This window comes from Pocillopora verrucosa, chromosome 12 (assembly GCF_036669915.1).
Source record: "Pocillopora verrucosa isolate sample1 chromosome 12, ASM3666991v2, whole genome shotgun sequence".
NCBI lineage: Eukaryota > Metazoa > Cnidaria > Anthozoa > Scleractinia > Pocilloporidae > Pocillopora > Pocillopora verrucosa.
Window position 1 is genome coordinate 15942267 of NC_089323.1, and position 14586 is coordinate 15956852.

Below are 14586 nucleotides of genomic sequence, written 5' to 3' on the forward strand. Positions count from 1 at the left end.
ACAAACTATTACACCTCTGTATTTGTTTTAATGGTGTACTGTGCTGTACAGTGTCCTTGTCAATTCCAAATGCAATCAGCATTATTACAAAAAACATGCTGTAAAACGATTCACATAATGACATGTACAACATCACAATGATGTCCTGACCCTATTTCTAAATTCATCTTAGATCTCTGTTAGATTCTGATGAAGATTCTCTTCCTCCAAAAATCAGGTTTGTGATATGTTTTTTCAATTTTGTTCCATTTGATACAGTTGTAATTAACCTCTTTGACCCTAATATCACCCCTGAATCAAGAGTCAAGGAAATGATCACCAACTATAGAAGCTCTTGATTTTTAAACAAATTCTCCTTGTCAGCACCTTAGAAAGTGCATAGAGAACAGTATGGAGAATATGCATGGATACTGATGTCAGGTTGTATTCAGAACCTGGTTCTCTTTCACTCATCTCTGTTTCTGAAAAGCCACATCAGTAAAGAAGGAAGAGAGTTCAAAAGCTAAGAAAAGTAGAAGAGCAATCAGCTTGGACTCAGGCAAGGAAATTATATCTACTTATTGAGGGTACCCGATACTTTTTATGTAAAAGGTGATGTGGAGACTTTATTTTCATGGGAATTGTGACTATGTCTTTTTTGTATATATATATATTTTTAATTTTTATAGGATTAACAGTTTTATTTACAGGTTAGAAAGAGTGAAAATATGAATTTGGTTTAATTTTTTTCTTTGGTTTTATTTATATTCAAAACATGATCATCTTGAATTTCATGTGAATGTGAAAACATTTTGGATACTTTTCATGATGAATAAGGTGGCCAAATATTTTTACGTGACTGAGTTCTACACAAGGGTTTTAGCAGACTCTGCTTATTGATGGAGTGGAAGGGCTGGATAGGGAAATATTGAGTGTGAGGTGAGCTTGAGGCACAGTAAGATGATGTCAGTATTTTTAACATGGCATCACCTTTAACATTGCTAATGTATTAGCTTGCCAAAGAAAACAAAGCCATCTGCTTCATTCAGGGTTCAGCACACTTGCCATTAGACCACTCTGCCTCGAATAGAATATGAATATTATAGCACTTGAGTTATGTTTTGATGTCGTTTCTACAGATGAGAAAGAAGTTGTGCCCAGCAAATTAAAAAAGTCTGCAAAATGGACAGACAATGTAGCTTCTAAAGAGGTCCAGCATGTGAAAGAGAGGTATCATCCATCATTCTCTTTCATTATATTTGACATTTCAGTACCAAACCATGGTGTTCATTTAAAACATAAGATATTCCTCTGGAGAATCATCTGGCTTCTTCTAAAATTATACAGCTAAATTTTGTTTGTCTGTTTGTTTGTTTTTTCCTTTCTTTCATCAGGCATTGAGAGTGTTAGACCTGTCATAGGACACTGCTCTTATGTTAATACATTTAACCCTTTGACTGCAAAGAGTGACTAGCATCTAAATTCTCTTTACAATATTCCCCCTGAATCAAACATTAATATGCATCTATCACTTTTTTTTGTTGAAAGTAAGTTGTTTAAATGGTCTTCTTTCATTGGAGCGTCTTTTTGGTGAAAGATGATTCATAAAATTTACTAGGCATTGTGTTTGCTTTTCTGGTTTCTCAAAAATTTTAACTTTTTGAGAGGCATGTGTTACACACAGGTGTCAAGGTTAAGGTCACAAGAATAAAGGAAATGATCACCACATAAGCTCTTGATTGTTAAACAAATTCTCCTTGTCAGTACCCTAGGAAATGTACAGAGAACAGTATGGAGAATATGCATACTGAGTTTTAGGTGATAAAGGTTAAAAATGAAAAACAGACAAACAAACAACAGCAACATAATAAAGACAGTGTCACACAGTCATCAAGGGTGAATTTAACACAATGTTGTTGTGGTACTGAAATATTGAACACATGGATTGTTATTCTTGCTTCAGTCCAGTCAAATCTAAAGAGAAAAAGCAACTTCTGCTTTTGATTTCTTTAGTTCAACTCCACTCAAAAGGGAATCCAGGAAAATATTTGCTAATGGAAGAAAACAGGTGAATAATTAACTACACTTGATCCACCGCACTTTTTTTTTTAAAGAAAAAAATCAGGCATCCTGTGTATTTTAAACAGTACTTCATGCATCAAACAGGGAAAACTTTAAACCTCACCATACCTTGCTTTTCTATAAAATTCATGCATCACATGTTCAATTTTGGGCTTAATCACACATCCCTTGTAAACCCTCTGCCAATCTGTTATAGTTATATCAGGATGGTCTACAGTGAACACATACCATATGTCACAAAATTAATGGGTACTGGTAGTGACCAATTGAGGAGTAGTTTTGGCAGAAACAACAATATGGGCTCCGTTGAAGGAACAAGTCCTTTTGCCTCTAAGTTATAAAATCAATTCTATTCACTGTCTGTCATGTAAGTGTTATGAAAATATCTTTGAGAATATAGTGTTCAATCAAATGATATCCTCTTGTCTGATGATTTTCTTTCCTCTCATTAGATTTCTGCTCAGTTGAATGTGAATTGGTATTGTTGCAAGAAATTAGAAAATTGATCACTCTTGAGAGAGCAAATTTTAAGTTTGATCCAGAGCTCAGCCCACTTAACCCTTAAATTCCCAGATCAAATTTGTAATTCTCCTTATTGTCAATCATACAATTCTTATAATGTTAGTTCAGAGAATTTAGTATTGGATCAACTAATTATCCCCAAATTGATATTTGTCTTTATTCTTATCACTTATTTTGTTGATATTGTATTGATATTGTAGGGGAAAATTATTTCTTGTTCATTCATGCAGGGCATGAAATTGTGCCTAATACAGTCACCAATGCAACTAAATTTTTCACTTTGGCGACCAAATCCTGAAAATTAGTTGCCAAATTGACAACTAGAATGTTTCATCATAACTTTACCAAGAGATATAGTGAATTAAAAAGATTTGCAAAGATAAATCTGCCGCAAACTTCCTTGTTAAGTTTGTTTCCAAAGCGCAGCACATGCATCTCGATCGATAACTAGACGCCATCTTGGATTTAGGTGAGCTTGAAGGTTGTATATCATCCATCCTAGTGTCCACTTTGTAGCAGGTTAAAGATCTTTTCCCTAACTTAATTTTGGAGGGTCTATCTAGAACGCTGACAGCGTAGAAAAAAGTTTTGTTTGTCTTTCAAAATGGCAACCAACCTTTTTTTAATTAGCTACCACTTTGAAGAATTCAGGAACCAAGTGGCTATCAGAAAAAGAAATTAATTTCAAATCCTGTCATGGGAGTTAAAGGGTTAATGATCATCCCTTAATTCTTTGTAGAACCATTAATAATTTTTTTGTTTTTATTTCCCACAGAGATCTGATGAGTCTGAAGAAAATGCAGACTCCAAAGTGAATAGAAAAGAAGAGTATAAAAATGGGAGAGAAAAAGAAGGAAGAGAAAATGGGAATGTCAACCATCACACAACAGAGCAACCATCAAAGAAAAGAAAGGAAGACTTCTCAGAATCAAAGTCTGAGGTTAAAAAGCCTTCCCCAGAGAAGAAAAAGGTTTGTAAGCCTTTTTATTACCATCCTTTATTATTGTAAAATTAATTATTACTATTAATGTTTAAACCTGCTACCCTGATACTAGAATGGATTGGATCTGATATGATTTCATGTGTATGGTAAGTGCTATTAAGCACTTGAATAAGGTACTTGTAGATGAAACAGTAACATTTTATGACTAAATTTGGCTCTGTATAAAATCCAAAAGCTTTCTCAAACTTTTTAACTGGTGATACATGAGCATGTTTTGTGTATATTAACCTGTCCTACTATGAGAGTAGATGCTTTTTACTCAGATACACATAACTTACAATACTAACACTACTCAAAATACTACCATTACTTTACCTAGAATTAATATTAAAAACAGTAACAATAGTGACCAAACGTTCAGGTAATTTTCTAGGTGATTTTAACTTTGACAATTCAGGACAATGCTGCCACTTTGTCTCCGTTTTTCAAAGCAGCAGTGTCTTTCACCGTCAACATTCCTATTTGGACAACTCTTGCCTTGTCAGGACAACTCCCAGCTGTTAGAATGTTTGATATACATGTAACTTTTGTTCACTTCAAATTTTATCTATGGACTTTTCAGGAAGTACCAAAGACAACTCCTGTCAAAGTCAGAGGATGTGGTTGAAATTCCACCCTCATTGGGAGAGAAAAAGTCTGGCTACTGTAGTTTTATGGCAAGAGATGGTCCTAGGGCACTTGGTTCAAAGGAAATCCCTTAGGTAGGTTTCAAAGTCCAAGATCTGATTATTAATTCTCCCCTCTAGCTGCTACGCATTTTCCTGTAAATAAATAACAAGAATTTGTTGTTAGATCATCATAACAATATATGTACCTGATAAGTTTTAGTGTTCTCTGTACCTGTTTGCAGGATAATGTATGGATATTCTAGAAAGAAGTTACATGATAACTTCTCCTGGTAATTCAATTATCTCTCAGAGCTCTTAATGGTTTGTTTTCCATCCTTTCAAATTTTTAAGAGGTGCAAGACAATTATCTACTGAGTCTTTAACTTTTTTGCCATTTAGAACTTTTCAGTTTGGACTGTATTGAGAGGCCTTCAAGGGAAGAATTGATTATTTGTCTGTACATCTTGAATCATGCATGCACTTGATAATTTAATTTTTAGGGAGCTGAAAACTGTTTGGATGGACTGACATTTATTATCACGGGAATCTTGGAAAGTATTGAGAGAGAGGAGGCAGCTGATTTTATTCAAAGATATGATGGAAAAGTTACCCAATCAGTGAGCAAGTAAACAAGTTATGATGTGGTGGGATGGGATCCTGGAGAGAGCAAACTTTCCAAGGTACATTGTAATACACAGCTCAAAAGAAGGGGAAAAAACCATGGACATAAACACATTAGCAAACTAACTAGAAATGAAAATTTTACCAGCTGGAGGGTAGAAATAAATTAATTCCATTTTGATATTGGCTTATAAAAGAGGTTTTTTTTTTTTTCCAGTAGCATAAACTTATATTTCTTGCTGTGGAGGTCATCATATTTTTCTTTGTTGAGAGTCCTTTTTTGAAATTGGTGTAAGGTCATATTTGCTTCCTTAAGCAGCTAAACATTACTTGACAAGAAACCTGTATGGTTTCTTTGTTGTTGTGGTTTTTGTTTTTGTTGGTTGTTTTTTTGGTTTTTTTTTACTTTGGTGTTTATCTGTTAGGCTAAGCAATATGGAACATCAAAAATGGATGAAGATGGTCTGTTTGAGCCTGTTAGAACAAAACCAGGCAATAAGACCAGCTATGAACTACCAAGTGTGGAGAAGACGACAAAGAAGAAGGAGAAAGCTGAACCAATGGAGTCTCTCAGCCAGGGAAGAGATCAGTTTGAGAGTGATTCATCACAACTGAGTGAAAGATCCATGTCATTTCCAGCAACACGAACACCATCATCATCACTTGCACTGAAAGGTGGGTGTAATCAACAATTAGCACAAGAGCATGACTTCACTGAAAATTTAATTCACACTTTTGTTATGTGCCTTAAATTTTCTCACCAGTGAGCATCCTACATGTATTGTGTGGTGGTTACACTTAGTGAATATAATTTCTCTTATGTGCGTCCAGGTATGACCAGGTATAAGTACATGCACATTTATGTGATGTATATGTACCAATAGAATGTCATAGGAGCCATAGGCTAGTGTGCAACTGATCACATAAATAAACTGAGTATAGCTCTTTATCTATACATTGCTGTCTACGCCTGGTTTATAAGTTAATATGAAATTCAGTTATTAATGATTATCAATATATGCATTACTGGTACCTGGGAAAGCTTGCCTTTCAGTCGGTACTTGAAATCATTAAAATTTACCTGACTCCTCTTTGCCAATGATGAGAAGAACTGCCAGTTTTATTTAGCACGTAAGTGAGATCTTTAAAATATTGTGGAAATTGCTAAGCTAAAAAAGGTTTTGTGGTAAATTCAGGACGGTATGAGATTATATCACATGATGAGAGGCTTACACTTTTTATGGTTGTTGAACGAAAATGCAAGAGGCTTTGGTACTGAATAAATAATGAATTCCTTTTTGTACTTTTGAAGCATTGACAACAGATCACATAAAGTGTGAAAGTTTGGCGATGTAATTTCAAAGTGCTTTTTACATCAAACTTTTTTTTTCTTTTGCATTATTATTATTATTATTATTATTATTAATATTATTATTATTATGTTTTCAACACCAACGCCATTTCATTTAATTCAAATTTAAGTGTTAAGAAGTCATCTCTGTGTCAGTTTGGATAGTTATGGATGGGAATGTTTAATTTGTTGACAAATAATAAGCTAAATAAAAGCTTTAATCCGCCGCACCACCTTTCTCGAAGCGCACGAAACTTATTCCTTTTTTTTTTTTTAAATTCTATACCCCCTCCACTTTCCATCCAACGATGGTAGTAGCCAGGGGAAATTGGGAAGTTCAGATACTTTTGTATTTTTATCATTTTCTACCACGTTTTGGATATTTTTTCGATTAGGCAAACCAAAAATATTCATTACTATTTGTATTCCAACAGACGGAAATTTCCCAATTTTCGAGAATTCCGCGTTATCTAGTCGAAGAAAATCAGATCTCATTTTTCCTCGTATTTTTAGTCGTATTCGCAAATAACAGCTCTATTGGGCAACTTTTCCTAAAAAAACTGTGAAGTTTCCAGGCCGACAAATCACCTGCATCTTTAATAAGAAAATTTCCTTCACTATGCTTTCAGTACGTGTGTTTCTCATTCCCCCCTGTCCTTTCAAGACCTCTCGTATGGCAGTCCAGCGCCCTTCGATTAACCTAAGCAGGCGGTGGTTTAACGACCATCACATCAGCAAAACAATAAATAAATAAAAAAAATAGCATGTTTATGTCATTGTGCCATACTTGGGATTAATGAAAATGAAAAGTTGCAAATGTAATACGAGGCCCTGTCCAAACTTGGCGTATAAATAGTGAAACAGCATAGCGCCAAAATAGAATCATGGGCCACATAAACAATGATATACGATTTTCTGTTTCGAGTTCGATGAGCTCATATTCAGCTTCTTCAATACTGCTGGTGTTATTAAGTGCATCGTTTTGTTACACATTTGTGGGGTAAATCACATTTTCACAGGAGTTAAGGTGAGGACAGAATAAGTTAATAGCGACCTAATGCAGTGAATGAGATAAACGGGTATTGACTATAGATACAACTAGAAATAATTTGAGACATGAAACATAAGAATGAAAGAAATATCGATCTTATTTACTCCTCACGAACGCAGGATCGAATCTTAGACCATCGGATTTTACGATCAGAAGTTCTCACATATGGCGATAGGTTTCTAGTTAATGAGCCATGACATACAGTGGATACATAAAGGATCATCCTGCATACTGCTTAGATCATCAATGTCGAAAGTTTCATTTCTTAAAATTCATAATGATAGAAAGAGAATTTCAAGCTCTTTTGTGACAAATGAAAAAATCATTTTTAACCGACGACCGAAAAAAAAACCCTATCCGTCAGATCAGGTTAAACGACAGGTTAAATATCAATGCTGACATGTAGACAAACATACCAGACCTTGAGATAGCTTATTTATCTTCCCATGAGGGATTTACGAAGCTTCGGCATTTCTGATTCCAGTATCAAGTGCGTCACTTGTCTGTATGAACTATACAATTAATTATGGCCTCGCTTACTGCATGCAAACTCAGCAGACAATTCTGGAGCTCAAAGAGACAGAGAGCTAGGGCCTCAGATTTCTCCTCCAACTTAAAGACAACTGGTTCAGTGACAATTTATTCATAAAATTCCTGTAAGATACACAGAGGGTTTCTTTACACAAAGATGCATGGAGTACATAGATTTAAAAAAATTCCTCCTCCTCGGATATTTCTTTAAGAAGAGTACTTATGTTATTCGCTTTAAGAACTTTCTTGGAGTTGAATTTATTGCAAGTACTCTTCAGGTGACGAAAAATAATGAAGAAATATGTAGCATATTATAATCGAAAGACGAGAAAATTGGAAAAAATTTACATAAAGAATACATATTATTGATGTGATTTCTTTAGCTTTGTATCTCCCTCTGGTGATTTCACTGGACACCTACGCTTTTGACTGCAAAAATATTAAGTGCAGAATTGGCGGGAGTTATTTATAAGAAAAAAGCTTACCGTTATTATTCTTAGAAACTTTATGAATTTGTCACGGCGAGAGCGGACAATGAAAATTTGAGAGAACTGTAACGCTAATGGGAAGATGACCAAAAACAAATGTATATCATATTGAACAAGAGATATATCGAGTTGATCACTTGAAGAGAAATTGCATTGGTACAATATAACTCACGGTGTGAATTCATCCTTATCGATCAGTTATGGCAGAGTGTAACATGTCCTGTTCTGAGGAGAAAAGGGGTATTGTGGATTGCGAATGTTTTGCACTAAAAGAAAAAGAGCTGAATTTAAATCAGAGAACTAATTAATCGCCATGAAGAAACATGTCAAACAAGTAATAATCATAAAAAGAATTAAAAAACAAACAAACAAAAAAACAAGCACAATAACTTTCTTAAAGAAGAACAGCAATTTTGATCACGCAACTGGGAATTAGAAGCGGTTAGATCTTTCAAACTCGTGGATATGTTACCTTCATTTTTCATTGAAATTGTTGTAAAGCAAAATATTATTCTTGATATTTTCAGGCATGTCGAATTAACAAATGGCATTGATTCGCTCCTGTGATTGAAGGGCTACTTTACGATGAAGATTTCACCACTAACTGATTTTTGCGTACATGACCGTACATGGAATTTATTTGCACTTGTAGTAATATAGTCAACTGAAAAATTAAATTAATATGACAAAGAAGGTTATTACACATGTCGATTTCGGTTGAAGCGACGGGAAAAATATTATACTTACAATTTGTGTTCCATATGCGGCTAGTAAGCTTCGAAGTGCGATCTGTGGTGACACTTTTGAAATGTAAGTTGCGTAACGAACTTCTAGGTTTTTAAATAATTAGTCACCTGATCTATTTTTGCCGCGTTGCGCTAAGATAATTAAATATTCACAAAAAAATGACAAACGGCTTGAGAAATGCAAATCACTCCGCCCCAGTGCGGAAATTAGGTCTAAATAATTAGTTCTAATTGAGCAACGACTATAATGGCTTAAGTGTTCAATGTTCAATAAAGAAGTGTCAGAAAATGGTGTTAGAGTCCATTTCTACTATCGACTAGCTTGAGCAATCCGCATTCAGTTCGTCTTGAGTGGCTATGAGACATAACTTGTGAATTGGTCTGTCATACTCTCCGTCTCTTGTCTTTTTTCTCACTTTTCGGACAAGTCCGTCGTTTCCAGGATATGTGCCTACAATACGCGCCATTTTCCATTCACATCTTTTGTGTTTGGGGTCCAGCTCCAATACAAGATCACCGATCTGGATTTTATCTCGCACGCGAAACCACTTGTTCCTTGGTAACAAGTTTGGGGCGAAATACTTCATCCAGCTCCTCCAGAAATCAGCAACTCTGTTTTGGGCGCTCCTGAGTAATTGTCGCGGATTGGTTCTTTCCTCTGGTTCTGATTGTGGTGGTGGATTGTAGTGGCCTAGAAGTAGGTCGTTTGGAGTGATCGGTGGGGCCTCCCAGATATCGTCGGAACTGGGGTACAGCGGTCGTCCGTTGACCATGTAGGTGATTTCTGACAGAATTGTTCTCCATTGTTCCTCGGAGTAGGCTTGGTTCTTGCAAGTGGCGTTAAATGCTTGTCTGACTGACTTAATTAGGGTTTCAACAACTCCGTTTTGGTGACTCGCATGTGGTGTATTCCATTCCCATCTGAGCTCGCAGCTAAATTTATCAGAGAGGACACTCTTTACCCCAGGAATATCCCAGTTCTGCGTGATTTCCTTTAGGTAGCCTTGGGCACCCACGAAATTTGTACCACGGTCTGACCAGCAAACATTAGGGTGTCCGCGTAGGCAGGCAAACCGTCGAAAGGCCATTAAGAATGCGTCTGAAGTTTTATCGGTGACCAGCTCAAGATGAATCGCACGTGATGTCATGCAAGCGAAGATGATCACTTGTGCTTCTTTCAGAGTTTTGCGGCCGAGCTTGATCTATACTGGCCCAAACATGTCCATAGCAGTGTTTGAGAATGCCGGGAAGCCAGCTGCTACTCTTAGGTTTGGAATCTGTCCCATGAGCTGGTTGAGAGGCCTTTTCCGTAGTTTTCTGCATATGACACACTTTGAGGTGACGGTCTTAGCCATTCTGCGGAGTCCAATGATCCAGAATCTTTTTCTGGCCTCGTGGATTAAACTCTTATAGCCACAATGCCCACGTCGTTCGTGGAGGTCACGCAGAAGCAAGATCACAAAGGGGTGGTCTTTTGGCAAGATGATAGGTTTTCTCAACTCTTCCGGGAGACATCTGACATCTTCAAGTAGACCATGCGCACGAAAAAGGCTATCTTCATCCTTCTTTGCTACCAGTTTCTTATCCAAGCTGTCTTCGTTGACGTGAAATTGACTCCACTTCAGAAGATGGGTCTCGGCAGCCTTCAGTTCCTGAACTGAAATGGGCCCTGACTTTGGGTTCATTTTCCGAGCGTTGTGAATAAAGCGACCGACGTAGGCTAGAGTTCTCCGTATCTTGGAGTACGTAGAACACGTTTTCAGCAAGTGTAAAAGGATAGGATTTCCTTCAGATCCAGGTTGATCTAGTTCAGGACATACTTCCGCGGCGGCACTGTGATGTTTACCGGCTTTCTTCTCTTTCCGAAACGTTTTCTTCTCTCTTAAAGCGTCGAGGTCGTCCACATGAGTGTTAACTCGGGTGTGGTCTTGAGCGCTGGGCCACTTTTCTTCTGGCAACTCTAGGAAGGATGGTCCCTTTGACCACTTCATGAGATGATTAAGATGGATTCCTCTCGTTAGAGCATCTGCGGGGTTGTTGTTAGACTTGATGTAGCGTATTTGGTCTGCCCCAATCGTCTCTTGAATTTCAGCCACTCTGGCAGATACGAAAGGCCTGAATTCCCGTGGTGGCGTTCTGATCCAGGACAAAACGGTTGATGAATCGATCCAGAAGAATCTTTCCCAGTCCTGGGCTTTTGCGAACTCCAATGCTTTTACACATGTAACGTACATGCGTGCAAGTGCTAAACAGCCCAACAGTTCTAATCTCGGGATGCTCTTCTTCTTCAGAGGTGCGACGAAAGCCTTTATCGTGACTGGAACACTACGATAGTCTCCGCCAGCAAGTTTCCACCGTAGGAAGATGACCGCACCATAAGCCTGCTCACCACCATCGGAGAATCCGTGAATTTGAGGCACGCCCACTGCGTTGTTTGGTTTTAGCTTGCGGTCAAACTGAAATGACAGGAGATCATTTATGGACTGGACATTCTCTAACCATGTTTGCTGAACACTCTCGGGAAGGATGTCGTCCCAGCTGTAACCTGAACTCCATAATCCTTGCAGGTCAATTCTGAACTTGATTGCGACGGGCAGCACAAGACCGATGGGGTCCCATAACTGACCAACAAGACCTAAACAGCGCCTCTTTGTCAGGACATCCAGTTCTCCGAGGTCATTCTTTTTGAAGGTGAACGTGTCTAGCTGTTTATCCCAGCTTAGGCCGAGAAGATCCGTGAACCGTTCACCGTTGGATTGGTCGATTTCTGCCTCATTGGAATGCCAAGTTTTGATCTGGAAGTTGCCTTTCGCGAGGACAGCGTCGATGTGGCTGATAATCTGCTTTGCCTTGGTTACTGTTTCTCTGGAGCCACCGATGTCATCCACGTACACATGCTGTCGGAGTTCTCCTGCGGCTTCCGGGAATTCTGCGGTCGAAAGCTTGGCTAGCGTGTTGATAGCGTTAGTTGCGACGTCAGGGGCCGGTTTATCACCAAAGTTCAGTCTTAGCCACTGGTAAACAGTTGGTTTGTCACGTGTGTTGCTCCTCCAAAGAAACCTGTGGTACACCTGATCCTCAGGATGTACCAGGATTTGGTTGAACATTTTACGAACGTCACCAGTGAACGCCACTTCGTCCCATCGCCATGCTGCCAGTACATCCAGAAGACTATTGATGAAGTTAGGTCCTTTCTCAAGGTAATCGTTGAGGGACAATCCATCATGACCTTTTGAAGATGAATCAAAGACTAGTCGAACTTTTGTGGTTCTTTCTGGCGTAAACACTGCTTGCAATGGGAGGTACCATTCGGGTTTATCATGAGCAATTTGTTCAGGTGGAATCATTGTGATAAAGTTCTGGTCTAACAACTTTTGCACTTCCTCTTTTACGACCTCGAAGCAACCCTTTTTCATAAACCCCCTTTCAGCGGAGAGCATCCTCTTCAGAGCGATGTCGTAGTTGCTTCGTTTTGGAGGCCCTCCTTCTTTCCAGGGCATCTTCACTTGTATTCTCCCGTCGACCAAGGTAGTTGAAGCTGCGAGGGACTTCACGAACTTGCTCTCACGTAACACGTTTTCAGTGCAAGTACAGAGTTTGGTTGGTTTGACTCCAAGGAGGTCTTGGTGCAGAAGTTTCTTGATATCTTCCTCGACACTCACTGTCCCTACTTCTATTGACTGAATTTCAGATAGAGTGGAGCCGCTTGACTCGAACTGTCCCAGAACGTACCATCCAAAACAGTTTCTTTTCCCGATGGGCTCTCCAGGTTCTCCGGACACTGTGTGAATATCAATGAAGGCCTCTACGAAGTCTGTGCCAATTAGGAGATCTATGGCACCACCCGAGAGATGTATTTTATCGGAAACGTTCTTCAAATGGCTGTATTGTCTCACTGACTCCTTAGAAATTGTTTTGGCACTACTGCAAGGTCTAGTTACGGTATACACTTGAAGGGTCTTCGTAATATCTTCGTCAGAGGGCGAGGCAACCGTGACATCGATTATCTCAGAAGGTTCGCTTTTCTTCTTTCCACCCGCCAGATTCATAGTGAGACGTGTTGCTGCTCCATTTAAGCCAAGTCGACCAGCTGCACTTTTGGAGAGTAGGCTTGTGTTAGAACCGGAGTCCAACATGGCGAGAACTTCGACAAAGTTTCCATTTTTGTCCATGACTTTAACTTTTTGCACAGGGCAAAGTCCAGTAACAGGTTTCAACTTGCTTTTCTGGTACACAGCATTCCCCTGGATGTTACCATTCGATGTAGGTGTGGGCCCTTGGAACTGACTTTGAAACGGTGGTGCTTTGGGATTCAAACTTGTGTTAGTTTCTCCAGTCTTCTCATTATGTAGGCACCGGTGATGGTTTTTTCTGCATTTGTCGCAGGTTGAGCCGTCTGGTTTCTTGCAATCGTTTGTGTGATGCGCTCTCAGACACTTGCGACATCGCCAATGTTGCTTTACAACCTCCCACCTTTGATTGACTGTTAGAATCTGAAACTTAGGACATGCAGCCAGGTGATGTTTGGTCTTACAGCCAAGAGGACATGTTTCATCGTCAGAATCCTCGCTGTTAGCGGCGTTATTTTCTGTCTTTTTGGGACTTTTGTCTCGGCGAATTTCGTTTCTTTCCACTGTGTTGGTGTTCGCTTTCCCTCGGGAACGAATACTCGCTTCTTGATGTAACCAGGTGATTAGATTGCTCACGGTTTCTTCTTTTCCTTCTCTTTTCATTTCTCTACCAAAATCTGAATTGTCACTTGGATCGAGTTTGGACAGAAGCTGGGACATGAGGAACTGCGCTTCAACTGACTCCAGCACAGGACACCCAATATTATCTTCCATGTCACTTACATAACAGGCTATTGTCGTAGCGAAATGCGTTAGGGACTTAGAATCTCGTTTGACTGCTTTAAGATTATTAATCTCGGTGTGCAGTTCGTCCATTAGTTTTCGTCTGTCTGCGAACTCTGTATCCAAAATGATCCACGCGCTGTCAATGGTTTTACAAGTTTTTACTTGGTCGGTCCAGAACGATCCTTTTGGCATTGCATTTCGAAAACGTTGCAATTGTTCATCTTTATCCTGACCGTATTTCTTCATCCTATGGCTGAACTCCTTTTTCCACGTGGCATAGGTTCTGCGAGTTCCGTCCCATACTGGTACAGGTAATCGTTGTAAACTTGAGTTTGACGGTTTTGATCCGATGTTATCGGCCATTTTCTGCACCGCCGACGTCATGGACGACATTGATAATGTTAGCGCTTCCAGAGTTGTCGCATTGTTAGAATTTTCTGAGGAGTTTTGTTCCTTTTGATATGCAGCAAACTTTAAAGTGATTTGAAGGAAATCAGCTTTGGTTTTGTCTCCAGCTTTCTTTGTTGCTAACACGAGTTCGTCTTCTGGGCCAGTGCCTTCGTCGACCAGTCTATCCAGAATTGTTTCCTGCTGTTTCTTGACCAGCCTGTACTTGGTTTCTACTAAACTGAATGCTGCTTCAAGTGTTTTTAGTTCCGGTTTTACGGAGAAAATTGTTTCGAATTCTTCCATTAATTCGTACAAGAGTTTGACGGCATTGTCCAGTTTTCCCGCGAGAGTTTTCACG

General features: G+C 38.9%; 1 protein-coding gene across 1 annotated transcript; it reads left to right on the forward strand.

Moving 5' to 3' along the window:
• Window positions 1–1072: 1072 nt before the first annotated feature.
• Window positions 1073–4823, forward strand: LOC131778492 (replication factor C subunit 1-like). The gene is made up of 5 exons (XM_066158904.1): window positions 1073–1209; window positions 1993–2047; window positions 3359–3553; window positions 3984–4106; window positions 4695–4823. The coding sequence occupies exons 1-5, from the start codon at window positions 1073–1075 to the stop codon at window positions 4821–4823; spliced, it is 639 nt and encodes a 212-aa protein (XP_066015001.1).
• Window positions 4824–14586: the final 9763 nt, after the last annotated feature.

Bases quoted from the DNA above. Each gene is read 5' to 3' on its own strand.
- LOC131778492 (XM_066158904.1), top strand. From the start codon at position 1,073: ATGAATATTATAGCACTTGAGTTATGTTTTGATGTCGTTTCTACAGAT. The intron at 3,554-3,983 runs GTTTGTAAGCCT...TTGACAATTCAG, and splicing joins CTTCCCCAGAGAAGAAAAAG to GACAATGCTGCCACTTTGTC. The intron at 4,107-4,694 runs GTAACTTTTGTT...TTTAATTTTTAG, and splicing joins TTAGAATGTTTGATATACAT to GGAGCTGAAAACTGTTTGGA.